General features: G+C 47.7%; 1 protein-coding gene across 2 annotated transcripts in view; it reads right to left on the bottom strand.

Moving 5' to 3' along the window:
* Positions 1 to 27,415, bottom strand: part of GYPC (glycophorin C (Gerbich blood group)) — a 49,186-nt gene that overhangs the window by 9,811 nt on the left and 11,960 nt on the right. The window contains exon 2 of one of the 2 annotated variants that reach the window (XM_055572942.1): positions 7,836 to 7,880. The exons of the other annotated variant lie outside the window; for it this stretch is intronic. Within the exon in view, the coding sequence (XP_055428917.1) occupies positions 7,836 to 7,880 (45 nt within the window). The remainder of the gene's footprint in view (positions 1 to 7,835; positions 7,881 to 27,415) is intronic. 2 annotated transcript variants of the gene reach the window in all.

Here is a 27,415-nt window from a genome sequence, read left to right as displayed (position 1 = left end):
AGGCGGAAATGGCTTTGCGTGAGTCTGACTTGGGTCCAGGGGAAGGACAGGAACCTTTGTGGCTATAGATAATTCTCCTTTGCTTGCACAGGAGTTTCTCCTTCCTTTTCTACATTCTGGCCTCAAAGGCCTGATGCAAGTAAAGTAGAAATTAGCTGACAACTAATGTTTACTAACTGACTTTCCTTTGGGGTAAGAAAAAGGTCAAAGACATTTATTTTCCTTTGGTCTGTTGTTAATCTTGCTCTGAAAGGGTGTAGCCTCAAGCTAAAGCACTCCAAGGAAAGAAATGGAGAGCTTGTTATACAATTTCTGTTTCTTGCAAACCAGTATTTGCCCAGCCCCAGGCTTCATGGTATGTGGAAAGGATGAGATCTGTCCCCAAGACACTTATGACATGGTTGAGACCAGATACATTTATGTAAAAGTTAGACCCTGTGTCTTCGAGTGTCAATATGAACAATAAAGACGTGCCTCAGAAACAGAGTCACAGATGCAGAGAAAAAATTTATGGTTGCCAAGGGGGAAGATGGAGGAGGGGAAATGGGGAGAAGGAAACATTGGGAGATTAGGATTGACTGGAGTGGGGTGCCGTTGCCTTCTCCAATTAGGATTGACACACACACATTATTATATATAAAACTGATAACTGATAAGAATCTACTGCATAGCACAGGCAACTTGACTCAACATTCTGTAATGATTGTAAGGGAAAAGAATCTGAAAAAGAGTGAATATTTGTATATGCATAACTGATTCACTTTGCTGTATACCTGAAACTAATACCACACTGTAAATCAATTATACCCCAATAAAAATTAATAATAAATTAAAGATGTGCCTGGGGCTGCTCTAGAGGGAACTCAACCATCAGACTCAGCCCCAGGATGCCCAGGTTCTAGGACAGTGAGGAAACTCAGGATTTTGTTTATTCGTTCTTTCCTTTGGCAAACTCTCTTTAGCACCTACTACATCCCAGCAATGTGGCAGAGAGTTAGGGCAAGGTCCCTGCCTTCAAGGAACAGATCTTACAGTAGAGACAAGGATGTCTATGGGAAACTTCCGAAAGGGTAATTCTCTGGGTTCTCATGAAGGCTTTCTAGAGGAGGTGGTCCCCAAGACTGACCTTCTGAGATGCTGAGTGGGCAATGCCAGCAGCGGTGGTAAGAGAAGGATGCGAATGGAAAGGTCGTGATGGGAGGTGACACAGGAGGACCTCCAGGGGGGTCTGCCTGTTGGGATACCTGGTCGTCGTGGGTCAGGGTCTGGGCTCCCGGGGGCTGCTGGTTGTATGTTGGAGGAGGGGAGTTATCTGCCTGAAACTGCCAGCAGGTCACCCTTCCTATCTGTGCAGAGATCCTGTGTCCACTTACACAGGCTCCCAGATCAAATTCTAAGGACAAAGTACCTGGGCAGGTAAGGCCCACGTGAATCTGATGTGCCTTGGTGAGAATGTGCCTGCTAGTCTCAAGGTCAAAATGATTGCCCTCATGGTCCCTTGTGTTCAGGTCAGTTCAGTCGCTCAGTCGTGTCCAACTCTTTGTGACCCATGGACTGCAGAACACCAGACTTCCCTGTCCATTACCAACTACCGGAACCTACTCAGACTCATGTCCATCGTGTCGGTGATGCCATCCAACCACCTCATCCTCTATCATCCCTTTCTCCTCCCACCTTCAGTCTTTCCCAGCATCAGGGTCTTTCCTAATGAGTCGGTTCTTCGCATCAAGTGCCAAGTATTGGAGTTTCAGCTTCAGCATCAGTCCTTCCAATGACTATTCAGGACTGATTTTCTTAAGGATGGACTGATTGGATCTCCTTGCAGTCCAAGGAACTCTCAAGAGTCTTCTCCAACACCACAGTTCAAAAGCATTAATTCTTCAGTGCTCAGTTTTCTTTATAGTCCAATTCTCACATCCATACATGACTACTGGAAAAACCATAGCTTTGACTAGACAGACCTTTGTTGGTAAAGTAATGTCTCTGCTTTTTAATATGCTGCCTAGATTGGTCATAGCTTTTCTTCCAAGCAGCAAGTGTCTTTTAATTTCATGGCTGCAGTCACCATCTGCAGTCACCATCTGCAGTCCCTTGTGTGTCACCTTACAAATAATCTCCCCAATCCCAGGGCGGCCAAATCGCCGTGCAATGTCATCACACTGCTCTGAAACCCCATCCAAAGATTCAGCCTTATTTGCCTCCTCCTGGCTGTGATCCAGCTTTCCCTGTTGCCCCGGTGCCTGCTTATACTGTATAAAAACAGGGACAGGTGTCTGGTGGGTACTGAAGCCTTGCAGGCTGCAACACACCAGCCATATCACTACACATGGGTGAAGCACTGGGACTTGGGATGGGGTGAAGAGAGGGGGGCTCCCTACTCTGGAGAAGAGAGCCATTCCTGACATTGATAAACTGGACTTGTCCAGTTTATATGCAGACTGGGGGCAGATAAGGGGGCTGGAAAGGGGGTCTTCGTGCCTCTGGATCATTACTCAGGGAGTTTTCATATCCAGGCATTGCTATTTGAGGGATGTGCTCAATGGAGGGGAAATGAAAGTTGAGGATGCTGTAACTCACAGCCCAGAGTATCTGCTTTCCTCCAGCTATATTTCCCTGCTATTATTCCTGAGGTTTTTGTTTTTTTTTTTAATACAGTCTTATTCCAATACAGAAGTCACCACTGTCCATACATGGATGCTCCTCTGAGAGAGGGCCTTGTCAGCTTTGGGTTGTGTGGAGTTTGGAGTTTATTAAGGGGGCAGTAAATAGCCTCAAGGCACACTCAAGGAACCACTGTTTCCTCTCCACACCCTACCCTTCTTCCTCCTGAAGATCTGAGGATTTCTAAGAAAATGGAATTCAAAAGAGACTGGAAGAAGGGGAGGAAAAGATCCCAGTCTGGCTGCTGTGTGTGGTCCTGGGGAGGAGCCTGGAACTTGGTCTCCATCTGCTGCTTGGGCGGGGGCAGGGCCGGAGAAGTGTCTGGTCTAGAATCTCAGATAAGACAACACTAAGACCACCAAAAAGAGCTCAGAAGGTTTGCTCTTTGTGGCAGAGCAGCTGGTGTTGAAACAGCTGGTGTGGCTTTAGCACACTGGAAAAGGAGAGAGGAGAACCAACCATCATATTATTAATATATGCATATTGTTGTTCAGTTGTGTCTGACTCTTTGCGACCCCATAGACTGCCACACATCAGGCTTCCCAGTCCTTCACCATCTTCTGGAGTTTGCTCAAACTCATGCCCATTGAGGCAGTGATGCCATCCAACCATCTCGTTCTCTGTCGTTCCCTTCTCCTCCTGCCTTTAATCTTTCCCAGTATCAGGGTCTTTTCCAATGAGTCGGCTCGTCACAGCAGGTGGCCAAAGTATTGGCATTTCAGCATCAGCATCAGTCCTTCCAATGAATATTTAGGATTGATTTCCTTTAGGATTGACTGGTTTGATCACCTTGCAGTCCAAGGGACTCTCAAGAGTCTTCTCCAACACCACAATATATTGGCTGCACCTCATCCGCATGATGGAATCTTAGTTCCCCAGCCAAGGATGGATTCCCCACCCACCCCCAGCCCCACTGCAGTAGAATCTGGATTTTTAACCAACAGACCACCATGGAAGTCCTTTTTTTTGTCCTCAACTATAATATTTATTTATTGTTAGGACTTCCCTGGTGGCTCAGACTGTAAAGCGTCTGTCTACAATGAGGGAGACCTGGGTTCGAGCCCTGGGTTGGGAAGATCCCCTGGAGAAGGAAATGGAATTCCACTCCAGTACTATTGCCTGGAAAATCCCATGGACAGAGGAGCCTGGTAGGCTACAGTCTATCGGGTCGCAAAGAGTCGGACACGACTGAGTGACTTCATTTTCATAATATCTATAGGCTTCCTAGGTAGCGCTAGTGGTAAAGAATCTGCCTGCCAATGCAGGAGACACAAAAGTTGCGGGTTCCATCCCTGGGTTGGGAAGATCCCCTGGAGAAGGGCATGGCAACCCCCTTCAGTATTCTTGCCTGGGAAACCCCATGGACAGAAGAGCCTAGTGGACTACAGTCCACGGGGTCACACGAGTCTGATGCAACTTGGCGACTAAAGCACTACCATACATACATACATATATGTATACACACATACACACACATATACATACATACACATATACATACATATATATACACACATATACATACATATACATATGTATGTATGTATAAACTATTTAAGTTCTGATTTGCACAAGTCCCTTCATCAAGCCCAGTGATCTTCATGTTGAAAGAAGAGAAGGTGGATTCTGTCTGACAGAGAGACAGGGTCCCTGCTCTGACCAAGGTCAGGATCAGGCTCCAGAGCCCAGCAGAAATTGGGAGGAATTTGCCGAGTTGTGGATAAAGAGGGAACAGATAAATGTACTCACCATCCACTGAGTACAAGAAACAAGGCCCTAAAGAGGGGAGGCAGTAAATACCCTTAGGAATCGTACTAGTCTCCTCAAATGGTATGGTACTCCACCCTTCTCATCTTGAGGGATGATGACACCTATGGTGTAGGAAAGAATTTTGCAGGCAAGCCACTCCATGTCTCATAGCCCCCTTTACTTATCTGTAACACAGAGATAGTAAATCCCCAGCCTAAAAGACTGACAGCTGAGGCCCTGGTTCTCACAGTTGAGCGTCCATGGGAAGTGCCTGGGGCACGGGATTTGTCACACCCAGCTCCGTGGGTCACTGCCCCCACCACCCAGATTCTGATCAGCAGGGCCGGGTTGGACCTGAAAGCCCGCATTTCTCACCTGTGCAGGGGATGCTGCTCTGGTCCAGGGGCTTCCCTCTGCAAACCACTGACCTCATGACCGTAAGTGCTACCGACAGCGCACAAGGCTCTGTTCAAACACTGTTACAGTCCTTTGACAGGGGGACTGGGGGTGGGGGCTGGTGCCCTCTCAGCAGTGCAAACAAGCAGCTACAGCCACAGCTGCCTGGGCTACAGCCTCAGCGCCCTTTCTTTCAGGACCAGCTGATGGAGCTGGAGACCTGGCACAGTGACACAGTCTGAGCATTCGTCACCTCTGCTGGCTCCCCTGCCTGTCTGGGCAAGGGGACAGGGGACAGTGTACCGAGGTCTGGTCGCTACACATACCCTCTGACCAGTGACCAGGGAGGAGGCTGCAGCATTGTTCTCTGGAAATTCTGGAAGGGTCTTCAGCTGGCCCTGGATGCCCACGTGTGCCCTGAGCATGGTGACACCCAGGGAAGGAATGAGAGCCAAGGCTGATTCAGCTCAGTACACCCAGGCCCCGATGATGTAGCGGGCAAGGGCTTCTCCAGAGAAAGTTGTCAGGGGCACCAAAATGTCAAAGGAAGTGGGTTCTTGGAGATGCTCTGAAGAGCCAGAAAGTGACTGTGTGTCTCAATTAGCATGGCCTGGCTTCCCAACTCCCCACTCCTCCAGAGCCAGCTGGAGCCTGAAAGGCTCTGGACCTGCTTTTTCCAGCCCTAGCTACATCTAGCCATGGGGATGATGAGGGTACAAGAAAGCCCCACCTGCTAGATGGGAGCCCCCTGGGTACCTGTGAGCTGAGCATGATGACCTGGCATGGAGTGGACAGGGGACAACACGAAGGGTGGTCCCACAGGGTGACTTGAGCCCTGACTCACCACCTAGACCACCTTGGAGAGTGCTGCAGCCTCTCCAACCCATTTCCTTGGTGTCGGTTGCAATGGTGCTACTCTGTAGTGACCATCCATAGACCTCTTATGAGTTAGACTAGCTATTTGAGTATCACTTATTATCCTTGCCCACAGTGTTGACACAGATTCAGTCAAAGTGGGGTTCTCACAGTGCCTCAGGATTTAATGAATCATGCCTGTGCAATGAAGTCTCCATAAAAATCTTAAAAGGAGAGATTTCAGAGAGCTTCCAGGTTGGTGAAGCAGAATGCCTCCATGTGCCGCCATGCTGGGCTCCAAAGCCCCAGAGGACTGAAGTTCCTTTGTTTGGGAACTTGCCCTGTGAATCTCTTCACTGGCTGTTGATCCCTTCCTTTGTCTTCCTCTTTACCCTGGGGAGGCTGACCCTACTCTGCATCTCCTGAGCTTCCAGGCAGCTGCTTTCATTTAAGTTGGGAGATGGCAGCAGGAAACTGCAGTTTTGGAGGACAGAGAGGGATGGTTATGTTTTCTTTGCTGCCTCCATGACGACGGCTCTTAACCAGATGGTCTTCCCTTTACAACTTCCGCTGTAACTCCAAACACACCATCCCCACCCTTGCTCCATCAGCCTCTTTTAACTATGGCTGAGAGAGACTAAGAAGACCAGATTCACATGGCAGCGCTTGATCTCCTGCTGAGGCTTGAGTTCTTAACCACTTGAAACTGTATCTGCTTCTTTTCAAGAACAGAACAACTTCACGCAATGGAAGAAGTGGGTTGCCAACTCAGAAAACCAGGGGCTGAACTACTTTTGTTCTAGATACCAGTATATAGAATAATGCACTATTTTAAACTTGTTGTGAAGATAAAATTAAGAATGTACTTTATAAAACATAAAGCACTACAAAAATTTTCATGATATTTCATGTATTTACATGCTATTGTCTAAAATATATGCTGTCTAGATTGCTCAAAAAATGTGGGATTCTCAAAAATGGGCACCTTTCCTTCTCTCACACATTCTTTGGCAAATATATCATCCCAAATATCAAACTCCATTTCTAGTCATTGATCCTGGAGAAATCACCTGAAACAGCAACAAAAATTCATGTTTGGCAAAGTGTATTGCCATTGGGTTTAAGATGGAAAATAAGAGAGGACTAGCTAAATGTTTTGTGTCAAGAAATTAGTTCTGTAAATTATGATACATCCACAGGACAGACAGTTCTGCCTCACTTACTGAGGGACGCATGGGAATTCTTAGTGACAGGGGGAAACGCTCACAGTATGATTTAATGGAAAGGAACAGGATTCTAAATATAAACTATGTTAAACATTCTAGAAAAGAGTCAGTAAAAGGAAAGAAAGGAAATACACTTTCTTGAGATGGTAGGTTTGGGGTAGTTATAGGTTAGGGGGTAGGTTATGGGGGTATCTTTTTCTCCTAATATATAGATTTCACACACAACCTTATCCACATATATGTTCATGCATGCACCTGGGACCTGCAGCTCTATCAATGATCTCCCTGGGCTGATGCAAGTGCTTCTCTAAAGCACGGTCCCCAGCCTTCACTGGTGGTGATGGTTATGCCCCAGCCAGGGCCAAGCGCGTGGATAGTGAGTAGATCAAGTTATGATGGGGAAGACAGCTCTGTAAGGAGCAGCTGAACTGTGGAGGCCCAGGGAATGAGCCAGCGATGCTCCTCCCAGCCCTGATTTCAGGCTGGGTGACCAATGTGGTGACCAAGGACCTGACCTCTCCAGCTTAGAAAAGAGCAGAGGCCAGGGTTATAAAGCCTCTCCTTGCTGGGGGGTGGGGGAGAAACATCTGGCCGCTCTGAAGATTTATCTGAAGAGAATGTCTCCTCCCGCAGATCTGACAAAAGCAGAACCAAGCCCCCCTGCCCTCCACCTCCACCCCATGGCTCTGTGTGGCCAGTGTTTGTTCTCCCATTCACACCCTGAGGTTGCTGCTGTTATGTGTCTGCCTGGCCTGTGAGTTAGATTTGGTCATAGACTTTCTTATCACATGAAAGTCAGGCAGTAGGTGGAAGAACTTTCGTATCCTCACTTCTCCTTTCCTCCCCCTTTCTGAAGACAGTGTGGCCCCATGGGGAGGATCAGGGGCATCCATGGACCACCTTGGGGGTGTGAGGACCTAAAGACCCAGATGTAGAGGGAGCACTCACCTGGGAACCAAAGGGGAGTCTCCATCACTGCTGTCTTCTCTGTCCCTGTAGAAACAATGGCATGAGACAGGTGTGGGCATCCTTACTTTAGAAATGTGGAGAGTGAGCCCAGGGAGCTCCTGGATCTTACCCAAGGCCTCGCAGCTAGAGAGCAGCAGGGCCAAGACCCCAGCCCAGCTAGGCCCTAGCTCTCCCCCTGCCCCAGTGGCACTCAGAATGCCTCTCTCCTACCCCGACATCACCACCACCAGCAGCAAAGGCAAAGTACTTGGTTGGCTAAAAAGTTCCTTCAGGTTCCCGCTATACTCTAGCTCCACTTCCCCCAGTGACTATTGTCTCTCTTCCCACTCGAAAGCCCTCCTTTCTAGATATGCATAATGATATAATCACCACCACTTAGGGGCTCACTTTATAAGTTTGTATATTAGTGCAATTTCTCAGGAGAACCACTGAATTGGATGCAATAATGCCCATCACTTTTCAGTGGGGCAAACTACAACCCGCCTGAGGTCACACAACAGCAACATGGGGGGTGGGAATGGGGTCTGATTCCAAAGCTTCAGCCAGAACCATCCCTTCAGAGAAGGTTCACTGAGGGCCCATCACATTCCCTTTATTAGAGGCTGAAGGTCTAACAGTGAACTGCGCTAAGACCCTCCCTTGGGGTTTTCCATTCTAGGGTAGGGAGAGACAATAGGGAGTTAAAAATAGGGATTCATGATTTACGGCCAGGGAGGTGATAAATCCTGAAGACACAAAAAAGGGGGAAAGGGAGAAAGAATAACTGAGGAGGTGATCAGGGAGGTCACCCAGAGGAGGCAACTTTTGGGCTGTGCTAGACTAAATGCTTTTGTCCCCTCCGCCCCCCACCCTCCTCTGCTGCTGCTACTGCTGCTAAGTCACTTCAGTCGTGTCCAACTCTGTGTGACCCCATAGATGGCAGCCCACCAGGCTCCCCCGTCCCTGGGATTCTCCAGGCAAGAACACTGGAGTGGGTTGCCATTTCCTTCTCCAATGCATGAAAGTGAAAAGTGAAAGTGAAGTCGCTCAGTCATGTCAGACCCTCAGCGACCCCATGGACTGCAGCCTATCAGGCTCCTCCGTCCATGGGATTTTCCAGACAGGAGTACTGGAGTGGGGTGCCATTGCCACCCTCCCCACCCCTACCCAATTTCATATGTTGAAACCTAACCTCCAGTGTGGTGGAATTAGGAGGCCATTGGAAGGTGACTAGGTCATGAAGGTGGAGTCCTCGTGAATGGGATTAGTGCCATTATAAAAGAGACCCCAGAGGGCTCCCTCAGTCCTTCTGCCACATGAGGACACAGAGAGAAAATGCCTGGCTATGAACCAGGAGGTGGCCCCCACCAGACATCAAACCTGCTGGCACTTTGATCTTGAACTTACTTCTCAGTGCCCAGAACTGTCAGAAATACATGTCTGTTGCTTTAGCCCAGATCTGTGGTAGCAACTGAACAACAACTGTGGCATTCATTATAGTAGCCACAAAGGACTAATGCAGGCTGAAATACTGGAGCCTGTGAGTCCTAGACATTGGAATGAGGAATGTCCCAAAGAGACATTCGCCAGGTGATGTGTTCCCAGGTGAGCCAGGAACCATGTGGCCACTGCAGAGTGAGTGAGGGGCAGAGTGCTAGGAGGTGCAGTGATAACAGGACAGGTTGGACCCTGCAGCACTCGGTGAGGGATGGGAGGCCGGGACAGGGGTCCAGCAGGAGCTGTATGAACTGTGTATGAGAGAGAACCATCACTTTGACTGCTGTGCTGAGGACAGACCCTGAGTAAAGATGGGAGAGGCTGCGGCCATGGTTTAGGCAAGCACCTGGATAAGAACCGTGGTGCCACAGGTGATGAGGGATAGGGACATTTGGGCTATATCTGGAATGTGGGGCAAATAGAACTTGCTGATGGATTAGATGTGGAGTGTGCAAAGAAAGAAAAAAGAAAAGAGAGTTTCGGCCTGAGCAGGGAGAATGGAGTTTACTATAAGGGGCATGTGGTGTGGGGCAGGAAGGGGGCCAGAAATCAGCGCTGGTTGAGGATATGTTAAGCTCAGGGATGTATTAGATGTCAAGCACAGGTGCAGGACAGGCCATCAGAGAGAGGAGTCTGGAGCTCGGGGAAAGGTGAGGGCTGAAGGTGTAGCTGGAGGTAAGGGGTTGCTCCAGCATCATGACGGTGCTCACAGACATGGGCTGGGGCCACATCCCAGCAAGTGTAGATGAAGGAGAGGAACCAGAGCTGAGCCCTGGGCCTTGGACTCATGCGGAAGTACTGGAGCCCAGGACGAAGCAGGCAGCAAGCCAAGAGAAGCCCGGGGGTGGGGGGCGAGCCATATTTGGGATCCTGGGCCAGCTCCCCTGCAGTGGCTGGGCAGCCCTGTTACGACTTTCCTCCTGCTCAGTCTATGGCTGCCCTGTGCTCCCCAGGGCCTGTGTGTGTATGAGACTCCACATCCCCACACACGATAAACGTCACCACTCTCCCCTCTCTCACCTGCATCATCAAATTGGCCCCTGCCAGCAGGTCACCCCTGACAGCACACTGTTCTGCAAACTGAAGAAAAGATAAAGCTTCCTTCTTCACATCTTGTCTCCCTCCCACTCCTGGGCCCTTTCTCTGCTGCCCCTTATAGCAAAACTCCTCAAAAGGATTTCTATACCTTCTTTTGATGTTTCAGAGGTTTCTTTTCCAGTGAGATAAGCCTCCCTCATAACTGGCGCTTGGAGGGAAAACAAGAGGAGGGAGGAAATGGACAGAGAGAGGTGGGGGCTTGTTGAACAGAGAATTTGGATTAGGGATCACAGCACTGAGTAGGGGGGACCAGTCAATCTGAGGATGTGTGTGTGTGTGAATAGGGGGTGCTCTTAGCCTGGCTTGAGTTCAGCTGCACAGGAGGGGGAAGAGCTATATTTACTGATCTAAACATGGGCCAGTAGGAGAAAAGGAGAAAAGGTTAAGAGAGTTCACATGTTCATTCAACAAAATTCATCTGGGGACACAGCAGCAAAAAAAAAAAAAAAAGAAAAACAGCTGAAATTCTCTTTCTGGAGTTTACATTCAAGGGAAAGGATACAAATAATACAAAGGAGAAAAACACAAGCTATGGAGTATACTAGACAGTGTGAAGACAAAAAAAAAAAAAAAAAGGACAAGGACCATGAGTAGGAGTTACAAATTTGAGTAAGTGTGGCCAGGGAGAGAGGCATTTGATTACGACCTGAAGGGAGTATGGGAAAAGATATCCAGTGGAGATCTGGAGAAGAGTATCTCAGACAGCAGGAACAGCAGGTGCAAAGGCCCTGGGGTGGGAGCAGCCCCAGTATATTTAAGGACAGGCCAGAAGGCCAATGTGGCTGGAGTGGAGTGAGCCTGGGATGAGCTGTAGGAGATGCAGTCAGAGAAATAACAGCAGAGGATAATGGAGGGGCTAGAGAGCCCTGAACGAGCTTCAGTTCTTACTCTGAGGTATATAGGGGCCATAGAAGGATTTGGAGCAGAAGAGTGATGTGAACTGATTGTCATGCTGTCAGGATTGCTCTGGCCACTGTTCAGAGGAAGGGGACCAGGCAGGGGCCATGGTACAGTTCAGAGAACCAAGGATGCTGGCTTGAACTTCAGTGGGAGAGATGAGAGGTGATGGGTTCAGAACGTATTTTCTAGGAGGTCTGATGATGGGCTGTGGGGCCTAAGATGCTCAGCGGGGAAGTGAGTAGATGGAAGGTGATGGACAGGGGAAGTGGTCAGGTACTAGATTCAAGATGCCCACTTGTCTGAGGAATTGCTGGAGTGAAGATGTGGAATCAGCAGAGGCCTGAGCTGCTGGAGATTAGGCCGCTTGAAATGAAGACTTTGGAAGTGCCCTGTGAATGTTTTATTCTGGTTATGACTGCAGGAGCTGATGCCAAGAGGCAGGAATTGAGGTTAATGGGGTGTGTGTGTGTGTGTGTGTGTGTGTGGACAGCTCACAGAATGATGCTGGTGAGACAGCTGAGATTCTGAGAGAGACAGCAGATGTCTGCTTGGAGGAGGAGAGCATGATGTGTGTGTTCAGGAAGGAAGGAACAACAGCGTCTCCTGTTTCCACACTGTGCCCAGTTGTAAAGCCAGGTGTCTGCTGCAAGGGAGGGGAGGCGTATTCAGCCAGGTTGGGGTAGGAGGCTGGGTGGTGCAGCCTGTGGTCCCTGTGTTCTGAGCTGTCAGGGAGATGAAGGGATCTGGGGGCAGGGATAACTGGAAGGCCTGGGCGTCCAGGTATCTGTGTGCCTTCTTTCCCTGCAGCTGCTTTTCTCTGCCACATCGTTCAGTCCCCAGTTTGGACCTACTGGTGATTCAAGGGCTAACATCCCTGGCATCGAGACCACAGGGGCATGAGAAGCTGAGTGGTCTGTCCCTCCCCATTGTCTTGGTGTCGGGGATCAGCCAGGCACATCTGGTCCTTTTGTTGTACAGTGGGACGGGTCCACACCCCACTGCCTGACATTTCAGAACCTCTGGACTCTCCCAGGCCTCCTTTCAGGAACAAATCCTCTGAATTTATCCTTTATGGTTTCTTGTGTGTGGTGGACTGGTTGGCTGGAAGGAAGTTCCTGGGGATGGAGATGCTGTAGTACTCCTGCTTAGCTATGAAGTTCAGGTCATGTCACCTCCTCTGAGAAACCTTCCCTGATTTCTGCATAGGGCTCATCTGCTGCTTCCTTTATTCCTGCAGGGGCTGCAACCTTTCTCATAAATATTTTAGGCTGTGCAGCCCATATATGGTCTCTGTTGCATATTCTTCTTTGTTTTATCGGTTTTCCTGTTTTTTCAAACAATCCTTTAAAAACGTGTAAACCCTTCTTAGCTAAACAGGCCACAGGCTGGGTTTAGTCTGAAGGCTGTAGTTTGCTGAACAACTTGTTCAAATCATCACTAAAATGCTTTGTGGTCATCCATCTCTACACTCATTTTTGAGCTATAAAGAGGGAGGATTGTATTTGACCCCTCACTATCTGACACAATGTTGGGTTGTTGGATGAATAAGTGATGTTGCATAAAATATCCTCTGACATGTCCCAACTGACTCTTTTATCATTATTTTTTTCTACACACCCGCCTCTCACATGTTAAATAAATAATCTCTCCGAGAGTCTCCAAGTGAGCCATTAAACAGACGTCACTTCACAGAGGTACACAAAGCTCCCAGCGATATTAATGGCTCTCATTTATTAAGTTCCTGGTTTGTACTAGATCATTGTAAAGGTGAAGCTGACATCTTGTGTGTGTGTGCAGTGCATACATGTATGCCTGTGCATGTGTACATATGTGCATATGTTCACGTGGTCACCCACGTGGTTCAAGTACTGGCCACTTGGCCTCTGTGCGTGCCATAGTCATGCTGACATGCCTTTCATGGTCTCTGCTCTCCAGCTAGATCACGTGTGCTAATCCTTACCACTTCTCCAAGGACTTAATTCACTTAAGAAATCATATAATTGCATTTTCAGCACAATTAGGTACCTAATTACATGGCTAAATGTCCTCGATCAGACTGCATGTGTAAATGATGATGATGTAGTTAGCTACGCTTTGTTATTGGGTTCCATAAGTTGGAGAACAGGAGACAGAAAATGCTTTTCTCTTCCCTTTGTGAGCTTTGACAGGCAGGATCCACAGAGACCCATGTCAGGCCTGGAAAGTGAAAAAGATGGTGGCAAGAGGTGGTAGGGTGTGCTGCCCTGGGATCTGGTCAAAGCCTCAGGGAGAGCCTGTCAGATGAAGGAGTGGGGTGCTTGCATTCTACAGACAGACACTAGTACTTCCTCCAAGATGTACTAAGGGGATCCAGAGTGAACCAGAGATACAGGACTTTCAGTTCATGAACTCAAAAGGTGAAGATGGAGGGAATGATCCTTGAGGAAGGAAAGCATGTTCCCCCTCCACTCCCTGGAATTCTCTTCCTCCCAAGCTAGGGAGGGGGCTGCATCAAGGGACTCTGCCTTCTCCTTACCCTGGGTGGAGGCATGCTGGGCTCATTATTGCTACGTGTGCAATGGGGTCTGAGGGTATTTGTGAGGATGACATGAGATGATGCATATAATGGTATCTGCACACACTCACAGATGAGTCTGGGCACAATACATGTTAGCTGATACTGTGAGTAATAACACTGTAGATTTTTTTTCCTACTGGAATAGTGTTTGAAAAGTGTGCTAGGAAAGAGAGGGTGCATTCTGATCTAAATACTGGGAATGTGTTGCTCGAAGTGGTGGTAAAGAGAAAGGAGAATGCACATCAGAAAACTGCTCTTTACAAAAACTGTCTGAAAGTGTTTCAAGGGAGCACCTTGTATGTGAAGGGAGGGTGGATTGCAATAGACAGTCATGAATCCTGGCTCCTCCACTTTGACCATCTCCAACCCTCAACTCACTGATCTGTAGAGAAGGATGCACCTGTATGGTTCCCAGGAGGTTTGTATCCAACATATGGCAGCTCTTCCTATCATTCCCACCTTTTTGAGAATAGCTCCTTCTCCTGTCTCTCTCTCTCTCTCACACACACACACATACTTGGCTTCTGGATGTAGGGTGCCTCTGGGAGCAGAACAGGGGACCAGTTCTTGTGACTTGGGGGGCAGGGAGTGTTTGTTTGTCTCCTGGAATACTTGGGCTTCCTGAGCACGTCCACTGTGCTGTTAGTACTCTTTTTGTCCTCTGGCTATCAGGGCAGGAAAGGGGCTTCAGGAAGTCATCAGCTCATCTCTTCAGTTTGCATCAGGCAATGTAGCTAAGAAGTTGCCTGGCTCTAGTTCAAGCCCCTGCACAGTCTTTGTGCTTGGGAAGGAAAAGCCATTTTTCTTCACTGCTCCCACCCCACCACCCCTGTGTTCCACCCTCCCTCTGGTTTCCTCCCTGATGAAGACACTTTACAATCCATCACCCTGACACACTCCTGCTCTGTCTTTCCAGCATCTCTCTCCCTTAAAGGTCTTGTGATTTATGTTTCACTCACATTAATCTTTTAAAAGCAAAGAAGTCATAAACACACACATAACTCTTCCTCCTGTCAGTTGAAATCCCATGACACAAATCAACTGCCATCTAAATTAAATATTTCTTTCACAGAAAGTGATAAATGCCCTGGAAACCTAATCAAATAAAGCCAACAAACTTAAACTTTGTTTCACTTCAGGATTTTGTAGGTGGTTTATTTAAAGTCCCACAACTGGTTAATGTCTAATGACCAACTGGAAGGGTGAATTTCACTCTCCTATTATTTTAATGCAGCTAATATAAACAGAAAGGATTGTCCATATAGCCTCATCAGGGATCCCAGCACCTCAAAATTGGGTTTGAAATCTAACACATATTAGGGGGTTAAGGGAAAGTATAAACACAGTTTACTATTCTTTGGACAGGTGTACTGATTCCTTAAGCAAACCAAGTAGAGAGAGCAAAAATAGAGTTAGCAAAAAAGACATTAGCTATCTACAGGGTTGGATCTATTCCAGTAATCAGGATTAGGGAGGGACTGCCAGATAAGCCAGATGGTCTAAGACAATGTAGATTTGAATACTTTTATCCTTTTTAGTATGAATGACTTTACATTAAAACAAATGCAATGTTTAATTTTATACCTCCTATTTGGAATAGGAAAAGAAAGGGAAAAATATCAATGACTAAATTCAGTACATGTTTTTAGTTTATTTTCCTCTCTTCCTTTTCCTTGTCTTATTACATCTTCCACCATCACTATCCCATTTGATATCATTAATAAACTTTATCACTCATCTGCTTGGTGAGTAATGAGTAATGAAGACTCTTAAAGGTGAGGTTAGATAAACTGAGTCTTCTCCTGTAGGCAATGAGCAGATGAGCGATTATAGAAAATCTCTAGAAAGTTTGTAGTACAGGAGTGGAGAGGAAAGTCTTCTCTCTTCTCAGTTTAGAAGAGCCCTTTGGAGCTACCAAGAAAGGATCAGCATGACACAATAAGAGACCAACCGGACTGAGAGTGATAGACGTGGGGAAGGAGGCATAGGTGTGAGGTGGGGGCTCCAGGAAGGCACACTTGACAGTGCTGGGAGTCTTGAAGGTTAGAGAGTTTGAGGTTCTGGAAGGAGTGTGGTTAGTAGTTAAGAAGACATGTGTGTTGGGAGTGGTATAAGCCTTATGAATAAGGATTTATTGTTTTGTATTTAAGTATATCCAGTCATTGAATCACTTCCACAATTGCATCACTTAAAATATTAAAAATTAATTGGCTTCAGATTTTCAAATTTATATAAAAATAGGTTTTTGACTTGCTGTGGGAGGCATCCATGAACTAGATGGAAAGGATGAATAAGAAGGAAATCTCAAAAGCTTCCCTAAAAATGTTTTTAAGAGTGGGAATGCTTCATATACTCAGAGTTTTTGCAGTTAGGGACCTGGCCTGGGGCTTGAGACAGTGGGCTTGCTCACAGCAGCAGGAGCCTCTGGCTCATGGTCCTCAACTCTGACTGGACAGTAGCATCTCATGAGAGCCTTTGAAAAACACTCATGTTCTTATAAAATGCAGGATGCTAGTTAAATTCGACTTCTAGATAAATAGCAACACAATTTTTAGTATGTCCCAAATAATGCATGCCAGCTCCACGGACTGTTCAGTTCTTTTGTCAACTTAACAGATGCACTGTGAGTTCCCTAATAGGGATCCACCCAGAGGAGACCACTGGGAGCTCCCAGGCCTAAACTCAGAGTGACAGCCACAAGCCAGTCCAAATTCCCGCATTGTCATCTCACACATTCACATCGTTCCTGTCCCATGTCAGCCCCTTGTAGGTCACATGAACTCCAATTATATTTTGCACCCCCAGGTTCTGGCTCTTGCTGTACCCTCTGCCTGGAATGTCCACTCCACCCGGCTTATCTGGTGAATGTCCACACATCAATCCACACTGGTCCAGTGCCACCTGCAGAGGGCATCTGTTCTGACCTTCTGGAAGGAAGTGACCTTCTGTTTCTATGGACAGACTCATCAAACGCATCAAAGAACTCTGGGGCACAGTGAGGGCTCTGGCATCTTCCTTTTGGTGTCTGATATTTTGCCAGGTGACCTACACATGGTAGGTGACCATCTATGTGATCATCAAAAGCTTACTGAGTGAAAGCTCCTCCCAGCAGTGCAGTGAAACACAGCAGGAAATTTATCCAGATATGTAGTTACAAAAGCAGGAGTTGGCAGTGATCGCAAAACACACTCTATCAAGCATCTACTAGCTGCTAGGTGTGAAGACCATCTCTCTTGCCTTTATCACTACAGAGAACATTTATACATGCTGGTCCTCTGGCTCTCAGGATTACACATGAGGCTTTGACTGATTCCAGGGGAGAGATTTGAGGAATACTGCTGTTTCTTCCGTAGACACAGCTCATGAGAGCAGCCACCCTGGCTGGTCCTATTGCTCTGCCCCTCAGTCTGCCTTTTCTCTGGCCTTGAGTAGTTGTCAGCCTCAGTCTGGGAAAGATGGTTTCTTGATATATCAGGTTCCTCTAGTTCCTCTAGTCTCAGTTCTCCAGCTTGGTGTCCATCTCAGGGCAGACCACCTGTGTGGTCCTGTTTTAGGGACTAAGAGTCAGGAGCTGCTGCTCCTCCTGGCTGTGCTGTCAACCCTTTTAAAAAATGTATTATTTATTTGGCTGTATCAGGTCTTAGTTGTGGCATATGGACTCTCAAGCTGTGACCCCCAGGCTCCAGAGTGTGTGGGCTCAGTAGCTGTGGCACACAGGCTTAGTTGCTCTGAGACATGTGGAATTTTAGCTCATCGACTAGGGACTGAATCCATGTCCCCTGCGTTACAAGGTGGATTCTTAACCATTGGGCCACCAGTGAAATCCCCATGAGGTTTGCTTTGACAGCATTCTTGCAGGTCATCTGAGAACAGGCTGTACCCCTCTGCACCCACCCTGCAGGCCTCTTCGGTGGCTGCACATCCAGTCACTGGCCCAGGATGCCAAGTGACCCTGTAGGACCTGCCTGCATGGAAGCCTGCTGTCTCTGCTTGTCTTGGAGGGATCTTCAACCTCATACGTATCCATGTACCTAAGCACCTGGAGCAGAGGGCAGCCAGCAGATCAGCTGGGCTCCTGCTACTGCTTTTTATGAGTCTGCTCTGTGCTGGGGATTCACACATTATCTCACACTCAAGATGCTTCTCATTCAAAACCTTTCTCATGGGACAGCCACAAATCACGAGTAGCTCTCATGAACTGAACTCCCTCAAACAACCTTGCCAGACTGGCGTTTCCATCCCTGCTTTAAATATAAAAAGACTGGAGCTTAGAGACAGTGTCCAAGGATAGAGCCAGGATTCAAACCCAGACTGAGGCTCTACTGTTGACCTAGCTGCCAGGCCCTGGCCCTGTCTCCCAGTGTAGGGCAAAGCCTGGTGGTGGAACCCTGGTGACCAGTGGAGGCAAAATGCCCTCCACCTGTGAAATCCTGGGTGCTCCCAGCAGGGCACTGGACATAGGGATGACCAACCCATTTTAAAAATGGGACAAATAAGGTCAGAAAGGCCAAGCCACTTTTCTTTTTACATATATTATAATCAATTTTTATTGCTTATTACAGGAAAGGTATTTTTCTTAAAGAAATTTTTTTTTAGTTGGAGGATATTTGCTTTACAATGTTGTGTTGACTTCTGTCATATAACAATGCAAACCAGTCATAATTATATATATGTATGCCCTCCCACGTGAGCCTCCCTCCCCATTCCCATGCCACCCCTCTAGGTCATCACAGAGCTCCAGGCTGGGCTCTGGAGCTTATACAGAGCTCTGTTATACAGCAGCTTCCCACGAGCTGTCTGTTTTACACATGATAGTGTATGTCAATGCTACCCTCCCAATTCGTCCCACTCTCTCTCTTCCCCGCTGTGTCAAGTCCATTCTTGACATTCTATGTCTGTGTCTCCATTCCTTCCCTGCAAATAGGTTCATCGGTACTATTCTTCTAGATTCCATATGGCCAAGCCACTTTTCACAAAACAGTCAGCTAGCCCAGTCTGTCCTACCTCAAGGACAGGAAATTTAACACTGACCCAAGCTTAAAGGAAAAGACGTTAATGTTTGAAAGTAGAATTTCTGTCTTCAAATGGGGTGTGTGTGGGGCGGTGGGGTCGGGGGATGAGCTCTTTGATCTCCTTCAAACCAGAGCTCCCAGGAATGGGGCAGACAGCCTGAGCTTTTGGGTCTGGCAAACCTACTTCAAATGTGATCACGCCACATTAGACCAAACGCCTTAACACCTCCCCTTCCCCAGCCTTGGGGTGTCTTATCCAGGACTAGGAACAGTAGGGCCTAGCAGGGAAGGGCTCAAACCACACACTTGATCCCGATATGCCCCTGGGAGGAGCCAGCTCCCACTGTCCTGTCAGAGCCTCCTGGGGTCCTTTGTCCCATCAGCCTCATGGCCAAACCTCTGTCCCCAGTGGCTTCCTATCAGGTCCTGTTGCCTGTGGTCACCGGGAGTCAGCTCTAGTGCCTAAGAAAGTAAAGAAGCTTCCTGGGTCTGGCAACCCCCACTTCTGATGGGTCAGGCAGGCCCTGAGGGCAGGTTGAGAAAGCAGCTGGTGAGCTGGGCCCAGGCCCATTTTATCAGCACCAGGCCCGCCCAGTGCTGGCACCAGATCCACTGCTGCTGTCTGATAAGAGGCTCCGCTCTGCTTTCTTGAAACCGTCTGGAGCTTATCAGAGGCAGACCTGGGTGAAGGAGCCATTTCCATCAGCGTGAATAAAGGAAGGGAAGAAAAAAAACCCGGGAGAAATAGAACGCCTTTGCATGCAGACACAGTCAGGCTGTATGCCTGATGCTGGTGCAAGGCAGATTCGCGTGAATAAAGGAAGGGAAGAAAAAAAACCCGGGGGAAATAGAACGCCTTTGCATGCAGACACAGTCAGGCTATACGCCAGATGCTGGTGCAAGGCAGATTCACAGGCACAGGCAACCCCACTCAGAAGCCAGCGGGACCTAAGCTGAAAGCAAAGAGGATGGCTCCCTGATAGTGCTGCCGGCGATGTCTCCTGTGGTGTGTGTGTGTGTGTGTGTGTGTGTCTCGGTGGTGGTGGTTTGGTGGCTTAGTCACTAAGTCATGTCCAACCCTTGCGACCCCATGGACTGTAACCTGCTAGGCTCCTCTGTCCATGGGATTCTCCAGGCAAGAATATGGGAGTGGGTTGCCATTTCCTTCTCCAAGTGTTGGGGATGCAAACCAGGTTCAAGCGTGAAGCATTCATCCTCTTAGATTTTAATTTTTTATTGAGGACTAGTTGATTTACAATGCTGTGTTAGTTTCAGGTATATGAACAGTGATTCAGTTACATATATAAATGTGTGTATGTGTGTACACACACACACACACACACACACACGCATATACGAGCTTCCTAGGTGGCACTAGCGGTAAAGAACTTGCCTGCCAATGCAGGCGACATAAGACACATCAGTTCGTTCCGTGGTTTGGGAAGATCCCCTGGAGGAGGGCATGGCAGCCCACTCCAGTATTTGTGCCTGGAGAATTCCATGGACAGAGGAGCCTGTGGGGAACAGTCGCAAAGAATCAGACATGACTGAAGTGACTTAGCATACACGTAAGCAGTGTGTATATATTAATCTTATATTAATCCCCAACTTCTAATTTATCCCTCCTTCTTTTCCCATTTGGTAACCATATGTTTGTTTTCTGTCTGTGGGTCTATTTTTGTTTTGTAAATAAATTCATTTATATCTTTTTTTTTTAGATTCCACATATAAGCAATATCATATGGTAATTGTCTTTGTCTTACTTCAGTTAGTGTGATAATCTCTCGGTCCATCCATGTTGCTGCAAATGGTATTATTTTATACTGTTAATGGCTGAGTGAAAAATGTCCCCTAGGTTCATAGCACAAAAAGCACTCAGCAGCGTGGAGGAGGATACCGCCTGCCAGTAGGTGAGCCTGTGGTGTGCAGACATTATGGAATTGAGTGGCAGCTGGACTGTGGGGTTGGCTCTTCTATTTGCTATTGGTGTGGCCTTGGTACAGTCATTTGTCCCTTTTCCAGGAACACTCAGGGTACTGAGTTTTGTGAGGACCCCAGACCCTTCATTTAAGTGGTGTCTAAGAGCACTCCCCTCCCTGGTGGGCACATGGACAGCCTGCCTGGCCCCTTGGCTTAGAGAGATCTCAGGGGAGGCTGACCCTCCCTTCACACCCTCTGGCCTGTCCCAGGCTGCAGGGAGGACCAGGCAAGATGAGAAACATGTCCATGCATTGGTATATGCGAGAGGTTCCAAGTACAAAGGGTGCTCAGGTGACCCGAAGCCTAGCATGCCTGTCCCCGTGGAGATGAGAAGCCAGTCACTTGAAGAGCACCTGGATTTGCGTGCAGGGATGATATTATCTGAGGGCAGAAGGCAGCCAGGATGAGCTCCTGAGCCATATTTAATTGGCCCCCATCACTTAACCGGATGGTTTCCGGGGCAGCTCAGCAGATTAAACACAACAGTGTGTAAACAAAAAGCAGATGAAACCTCAACCTCTGTCCCCGCCTAATGAACCTGGCTGCTAGTGGGACTTGCCTCCGTGAGCAGTTGCATTAATTTGTGCCTCTCACATGGGGGTGCAGAGAGACTCAAGTGGTAGAATCCTGGCTTCTAAGCTGAGCTGCAGGTGCCCACACTGGTCTCATCACCCTTCTGATATCAGCGAGATGGAGCCTGTGTTTCTAGGCTGCTCTTTCACTACACCAGGGACTCAAGCACACATGTGCACACAGGCAGAGGTCAGGTTTCAGAAGCCTCGCTGGAATTGATGGTTGTGTCTTCTGTGTGAAGCTTCTGGGTTAGGCTGAGGGTGTTGTGGGGACCACCTTTTCCAGGCAGGTGGCAGCTTGGACCCCAGGAGTCTTGGGCCTGAGAGCACCCTTGTCCACATCCTTTCCTGATTCTCTTCTCCACCCCTGCTGGGCCAGACCCTGCAGCCCTGGGGACTGCTCTGTGCCTTCTGCTGGACTCTTCCCCCAGGGCTTACGTGGACCCAGAGCTGGGAGGGAGATGGCAATGTCCCCCTCTCTGGCCCTGCATGGGGTTCTGTCCCACATTGTAACACTCCTAGCTGGTCCCCGAGAGTCCTGAGTGCCTGTGAGGGCAGGTGCCAGGAACCTCATACCCATATTCATTTCCTGTAGAGCTCAGCATGGCCCTGAAGAAAAACTCCACCCAGAAGATGCAACTAGTAATTTCAGAGAGGCTCTGAAAGCCAACCTCTGTGCATATGTGTGTGTGTGTGTGTGTGTGTGTGTGTGTGTGTGTGCATGCGCTCACGCATACATGTGGGCCTGCAACTAAGGCATCTTCCAGGACATCTGAGAACAAATGGCAACCAACTCCAGTACTCTTGCCTGGGAAATCCCATGGACAGAGGAACCTGGTGGGGTATAGTCTGTGGGGTCTCAAAAGAATCAGACATGACTGAGCACACACACATAAACACAAATGGGGTGCCTGGTGAAGGCCTCCGTCACCACTGCATCTCAGGCATCACTTAGGAGTTCTCTGCCATCCTCTTCTCTCCTTCTCAGCCCCCAGTACGTGTAACGGCTGACTCAGAACCTTGCTAGAGCCTTAGCAGAGATGCTGAGGGGCTCCTCACTCGGGATGAGAAACCTTCTGGCAGGGAAAATTCAGGAAGGTGGTAGAATTCCAGCTGCTACAACGGGTGCTGGGAGACAGTCCCATTGGCCCTCTGCTGCCTTACCTGTCTGACTTCATCTCCTAGTCACGGCTTCCCACTCCTCTCCCCGCTGCACTGCCTCCTATCGGTTCCTCGATCAGGCCAAGCCTGGTCCTACTGCAGGACCTCTGCATGTGCTGTGCTCTGCCTCTTGTGTCTCCTCTCAGATATTCAATCCCATGTTTGGCTCCCTGGCTTCCTTTAGGTCTTTCTCAAATATCAACTTCCCCAGTGAAGATTCTCTGCCCACTCTCTTTAGAATGGCACCACCTCTTATCCCTTGGGCCTCTCTCCTTTTCTGGCTTGATCTTCCTCCCCACACTTAGCGTCGTCTGACTTATTGAGTACTCTACCTGCGGGTCTTGTGTCCATCACCACTGAAATGTAAGCTCTCTTTTTGGATGACTGTTGGTTTGTGCACTGTCAAATCCCCAGGGCCTGACACACAGTGGGTGCTCAAAACACACTCATGGGCTGGGCTAAAAAGCTTGCTGATGCCGGTGGCAGAGGCAGAGTAGGAGCGTAGACTCAGGGAATCTGTTGTTGATCTCAGGGTCCACTATCTCATAACTGGTGAAATGTGGACATACTTTTTCCTCTGAGTCAACATATCCAATCTGAAAAGAGGGATAATAACCTCCTGAGATGGAGAAAGATGTCACTAAGTTGGGTAAAGAAAATGTGGTACTTATGTACAATGGAATATTAATCAGCCATTAAAAGAATGAAATGATGCCATTTGTAGCAACATGGATGGATCTAGAGAGCGCCATACTGAAGTAAGAGAAAGAGAACTAGCATATGATATTGCTTAAATGTGGAATTAAAAAAAAATGATACAAAGGAACTTATTTACAAAGCAGAAACAGACTCACAGACTTTGAGAACCAACTTATGGTTATCAGAGGGGAAGGGTTAGCAGGAGGGATAGACTAGAAGTGTGGAATTGACATGTACACATTGTTTCATTTAAAATGGACAACCAACAGGGACCTACTATATAGCACAGGAACTCTGGTCAATATTATGTAACAACCTAAATGGGAAAAGAATTTGAAAAAGAACAGATAGGTGTATAACTGAATCACTCTGCTGTACACCTGAAACTAACATATCATTGCTAATTAACCATATGCCAATATAAAATAAAAAGTTAAAAAAAGAAAAACAAAACCAGGTTCAGGACAATGCTCCTAGCCCAATGCCTGCTTGGGCCCTTCTGAGAAGCCCTGTTTTCTGAACGAGATGGGAGAGCTGGCTGGTTCAGGCACAGCTTGTCTGATGTTTCGCTCTTTTTCCTATACCTGCCCAATTGGGGTGAGGATTTTGTGCAAGGCAATAGGAGAGCCCCAGCTGCCTATGTTTATGGGGGCGGGGGTGGACAGGTGACAAGAAGGCAAAAGAAGGTAAAAGCCACAAGATGGACAAGCTTCCCTTGGCAGCTTGGGTGGATCAGGTCACGGGAATGAGTCATTCAATCTTCACCCAGTAATCCAGGCCTGGCCTGATGGGCCTCCCTGGCTGCTACCTGGTCCCTAGCCTCGGCTGCAGGTCTTTCTTCTGTGGCTTCTCATCCATCCATGAGGCTACGGCTTCCCCCAAAGAGAAGTGCAGTGGGGCCAGGTGGGCTCCAGGGTTAGAATTCGAGCCACTGGAGATGCTCTTGTTGGTTTAAGACAGCAGTTGGGAAACTTTTTTTGACGAAGGGCCACACACTAAATAGTCTGTACACCATGTGGTCTCTGCTACAACTCTGCTGTTGTCCCTTGAAGGAAGTTTGTTTATACAAACGAATGGGTGCAGCTGTGTTCCAATAAAGTGAAAGTGAAAGTCGCTCAGTTGTGTCCAACTCTTTGTGACCCATGAACTATACAGTCCATGGAATTCTCCAGGACAGAATACTAGAGTGGGTAGCCTTTCCCTTCTCCAGGGGATCTTCCCAATCCAGGAATTGAAACGGGGTCTCCTGCATTGCAGGCAGATTCTTTACCAGCTGAGCTACCAAAGAAGCCCATTCCAATAAAACTTTATTTGTAAAAAGAGGCATCCTATGGGCCTTAGTCTGCAAACCCTTGGCTTAAGTCTCTGTGTCACTGAGCCTCTCTCTTCCCCCTCATGCTAATATTTGCATTGTGGTAGCTCAGTGGTAGGCCTGGGCCTTTCCTACATCTCATTTAAGGTGCCCAAGAGGATGGAGCCTTGAGTGGCTAAGCTGCATCTTGAACCCAGGTCTGACATGTTTGCAGCCTTTCAAATGGCCACCCTCTGCTCATTTTTTCTTGGGGAGGGCCCTGCTCAAAGGAGCAAGGAGAACCATAGAGAGGCCCCAGGCAGAAAGCAGGGCAGTGAGAGGTGCAAGCTGAAAGATCATCAGCTATAAGAACACAGGACACCATCCACTGCTGTGGCCACTTTGCACAGATTGCAGAGTCTGGCTGCACCCATGGCTCACTGTGCCCTGAACACTCCATGAGTATGACAGGATGCAGGCACCGGGGCCCTGGAGGCCAGAGAGGGTGAGTCACCAACTCAAGTTCACCTACACTGGTTATTGGTGGGGTTAAAACGGGCTGATGACATGGTATGAGAGTGGCAGGTCCCACCTCTGATTTAAACCTTGCACAGGTTCAAGGCCATCTCTGCAGTGAAGGCTATGGCCTGCCCTCTCTGACTGGAGTCTGTGCAGCTCCCCTGGCCAATTGCACTGATTAGAGAGGCCTCATCACAGAGGGACCTTCCCGGGAATCTTGAGTCCTGAGATGTCAGTTTCCAGACCAGAACAAATTGCTTATTCAAGTGGTCACAGCCTGGCTACACCAAGGGCTTGCTCCAGGGAGGCCTGAGGAGGTCTGGGAAGCATTTGTACAAGGCTTCCTGAGTGGAGCTGGTTGGCTCAGGAGATGTCAGGAACCAAGGCAGAGGAGAATGACCGTCCTCTGTTCATTTCTTCTTAGAGGAGGGCCCCACTCAAGGGAGCTCAAAGGAGAACCTTGGAGACCCCAGGCAGAAAGCAGGGCAGTGAGCGGTCAACCTTTTATCTGCGTTTATCTGCGTAGACAGTCAGGCCTCTGTTTCTAGAGCCCCAGGGCAATGAGGGCAGGAACCCAGATAATTGTGCCTCTGGGCGGTGTGACCCTGTGGCTTTTACCAAAGGAACAGAGGACAGTGAAAAGTTGGCCAGAGACTAAAGCCTAAGGAAATAAACAGCCCAGAAACACAGTCTCACAGGGTGTCTGAACTTTGGAGGAAAACCATAGATTTCATGTCTTTGACTGCAATGTCTTCAAAGCTGTATTCTGACTTTCTGTAGCATTATGTGCCTTTTCAGTGAGTGACAAATGTCATTTCACTCGAATGAGTTCTTTAAAAATAGCATGTTCCAGAAGATCTTTTCAGAAGCTCCAAGAATCTTAAATAGGAAATGACCTAGGAGTAGCGACCAATGCCTGATATAAATAAGCGTAGTTAAAAAGCCCATTGGAACCAACCTTCTTTCACTCCTGTGAAAGAGAATTTTGTTCTCTTTTGAAACTCTCCAGTGTCTACACATACAAATGGTGATACTGAGCAGGGCTGAAAAGATGGCCTTGGGGTTGGAGCACCTGGGTTCAAATCACAGCCCTGCTGCTCCCAGCCTGTCCTTCATCCAGAGGAAGGAGGCACCATCCACAGACCCATCTCACAGAGAAGGACGGTGACAAGAAAAGAATACTTTGAACCAACATTTGCTCAGCTCGTGTGACACATCAGATCATCCACGCTCACAGCAGGTACCCCACACACTTGCACTATTTTCTGTATTTTAACATTCTTTCAACTTAACTTCAGTCATTCCCTGAGTTAGAATATTCTCAACAATGAACGTTGGTCTGTGAACTAAAATATTGCCTGCCACATCAGTAAGCAAAGGATGTTGCAGCCATCAAGCCATCTCATCAGAGTCACTCAGATAGTAAGCCCCGAGGGAACTTAGGATGGAAGCAGGATATCTGCCATCCAGCACTCTGCTCTGCAGCCACCCCTCTGAGACCCAGATGAGAAAGCACAGGCTACTGGCCCCACATAGCTAAGGTGCATATCAAAGAAATTAATTCAGTGAACCTAGATTATTGCATCTTCCCAGACACAGAAAAGTACTGAATTCATTAACTTAAGATGTCTAGTTTTCTTTGACAAACAGTAATCTTTTGATTATTTGATGTTCCAACTACTTGGTCTTTCGTTGCAAAAACTTCTATATATCCTGGCTTTTCCTTTGCCTCTTTGGAGCAGTCTTTCAGAGCTATCTAAGAGGTTGCATCTTGGGTTTAAGTCCTCAGATTTATCCACCAAATAAAACATAATTCTCAACTTTTAGGCTGTGCGTTGACAAGTTCTTCAAGGACAAAGGCTTAATCCAACAAGATAAACCTAAGCCAAGTTAAGGAGAAATACATCATAATTTAATATTAGCTATCAATGTTAACTAATTTTAGATAGCAATTTATATTTGAGAAGTTAAGTTGGTCTTTAAATTGCTAGATATCTATTTAGCTATGAAGAATCAGAAGAAGACACAGGCAATTCAATCTGGAACCTGAATTCAGTTGCTAAGAAATTTCTCAGTAAGGGGTTTGGATGCTTTTTATTCCTGTCATGATGTGTGTTCTGCTGCACCAAGAAGTCCAACAATGCTCTGAGGACAGGGATCTTGTCTAGACTTTTTTTTATCTCCTCCTGCATCCCTAGGGCAGGGTGGATACACAGAAGTCTTCGAGTTTCTGTTGATGAACCAGGGGCTTACATGGTCGTTAGTAAACATTTGTGGATAAATTGCTTCCCTAA

Source organism: Bubalus kerabau, chromosome 3 (assembly GCF_029407905.1).
Source record: "Bubalus kerabau isolate K-KA32 ecotype Philippines breed swamp buffalo chromosome 3, PCC_UOA_SB_1v2, whole genome shotgun sequence".
Classification (NCBI taxonomy): Eukaryota; Metazoa; Chordata; class Mammalia; order Artiodactyla; family Bovidae; genus Bubalus; species Bubalus kerabau.
Note: the sequence above shows the minus strand (reverse complement) of the source record. Positions and strands in the feature narration are given on the sequence as shown.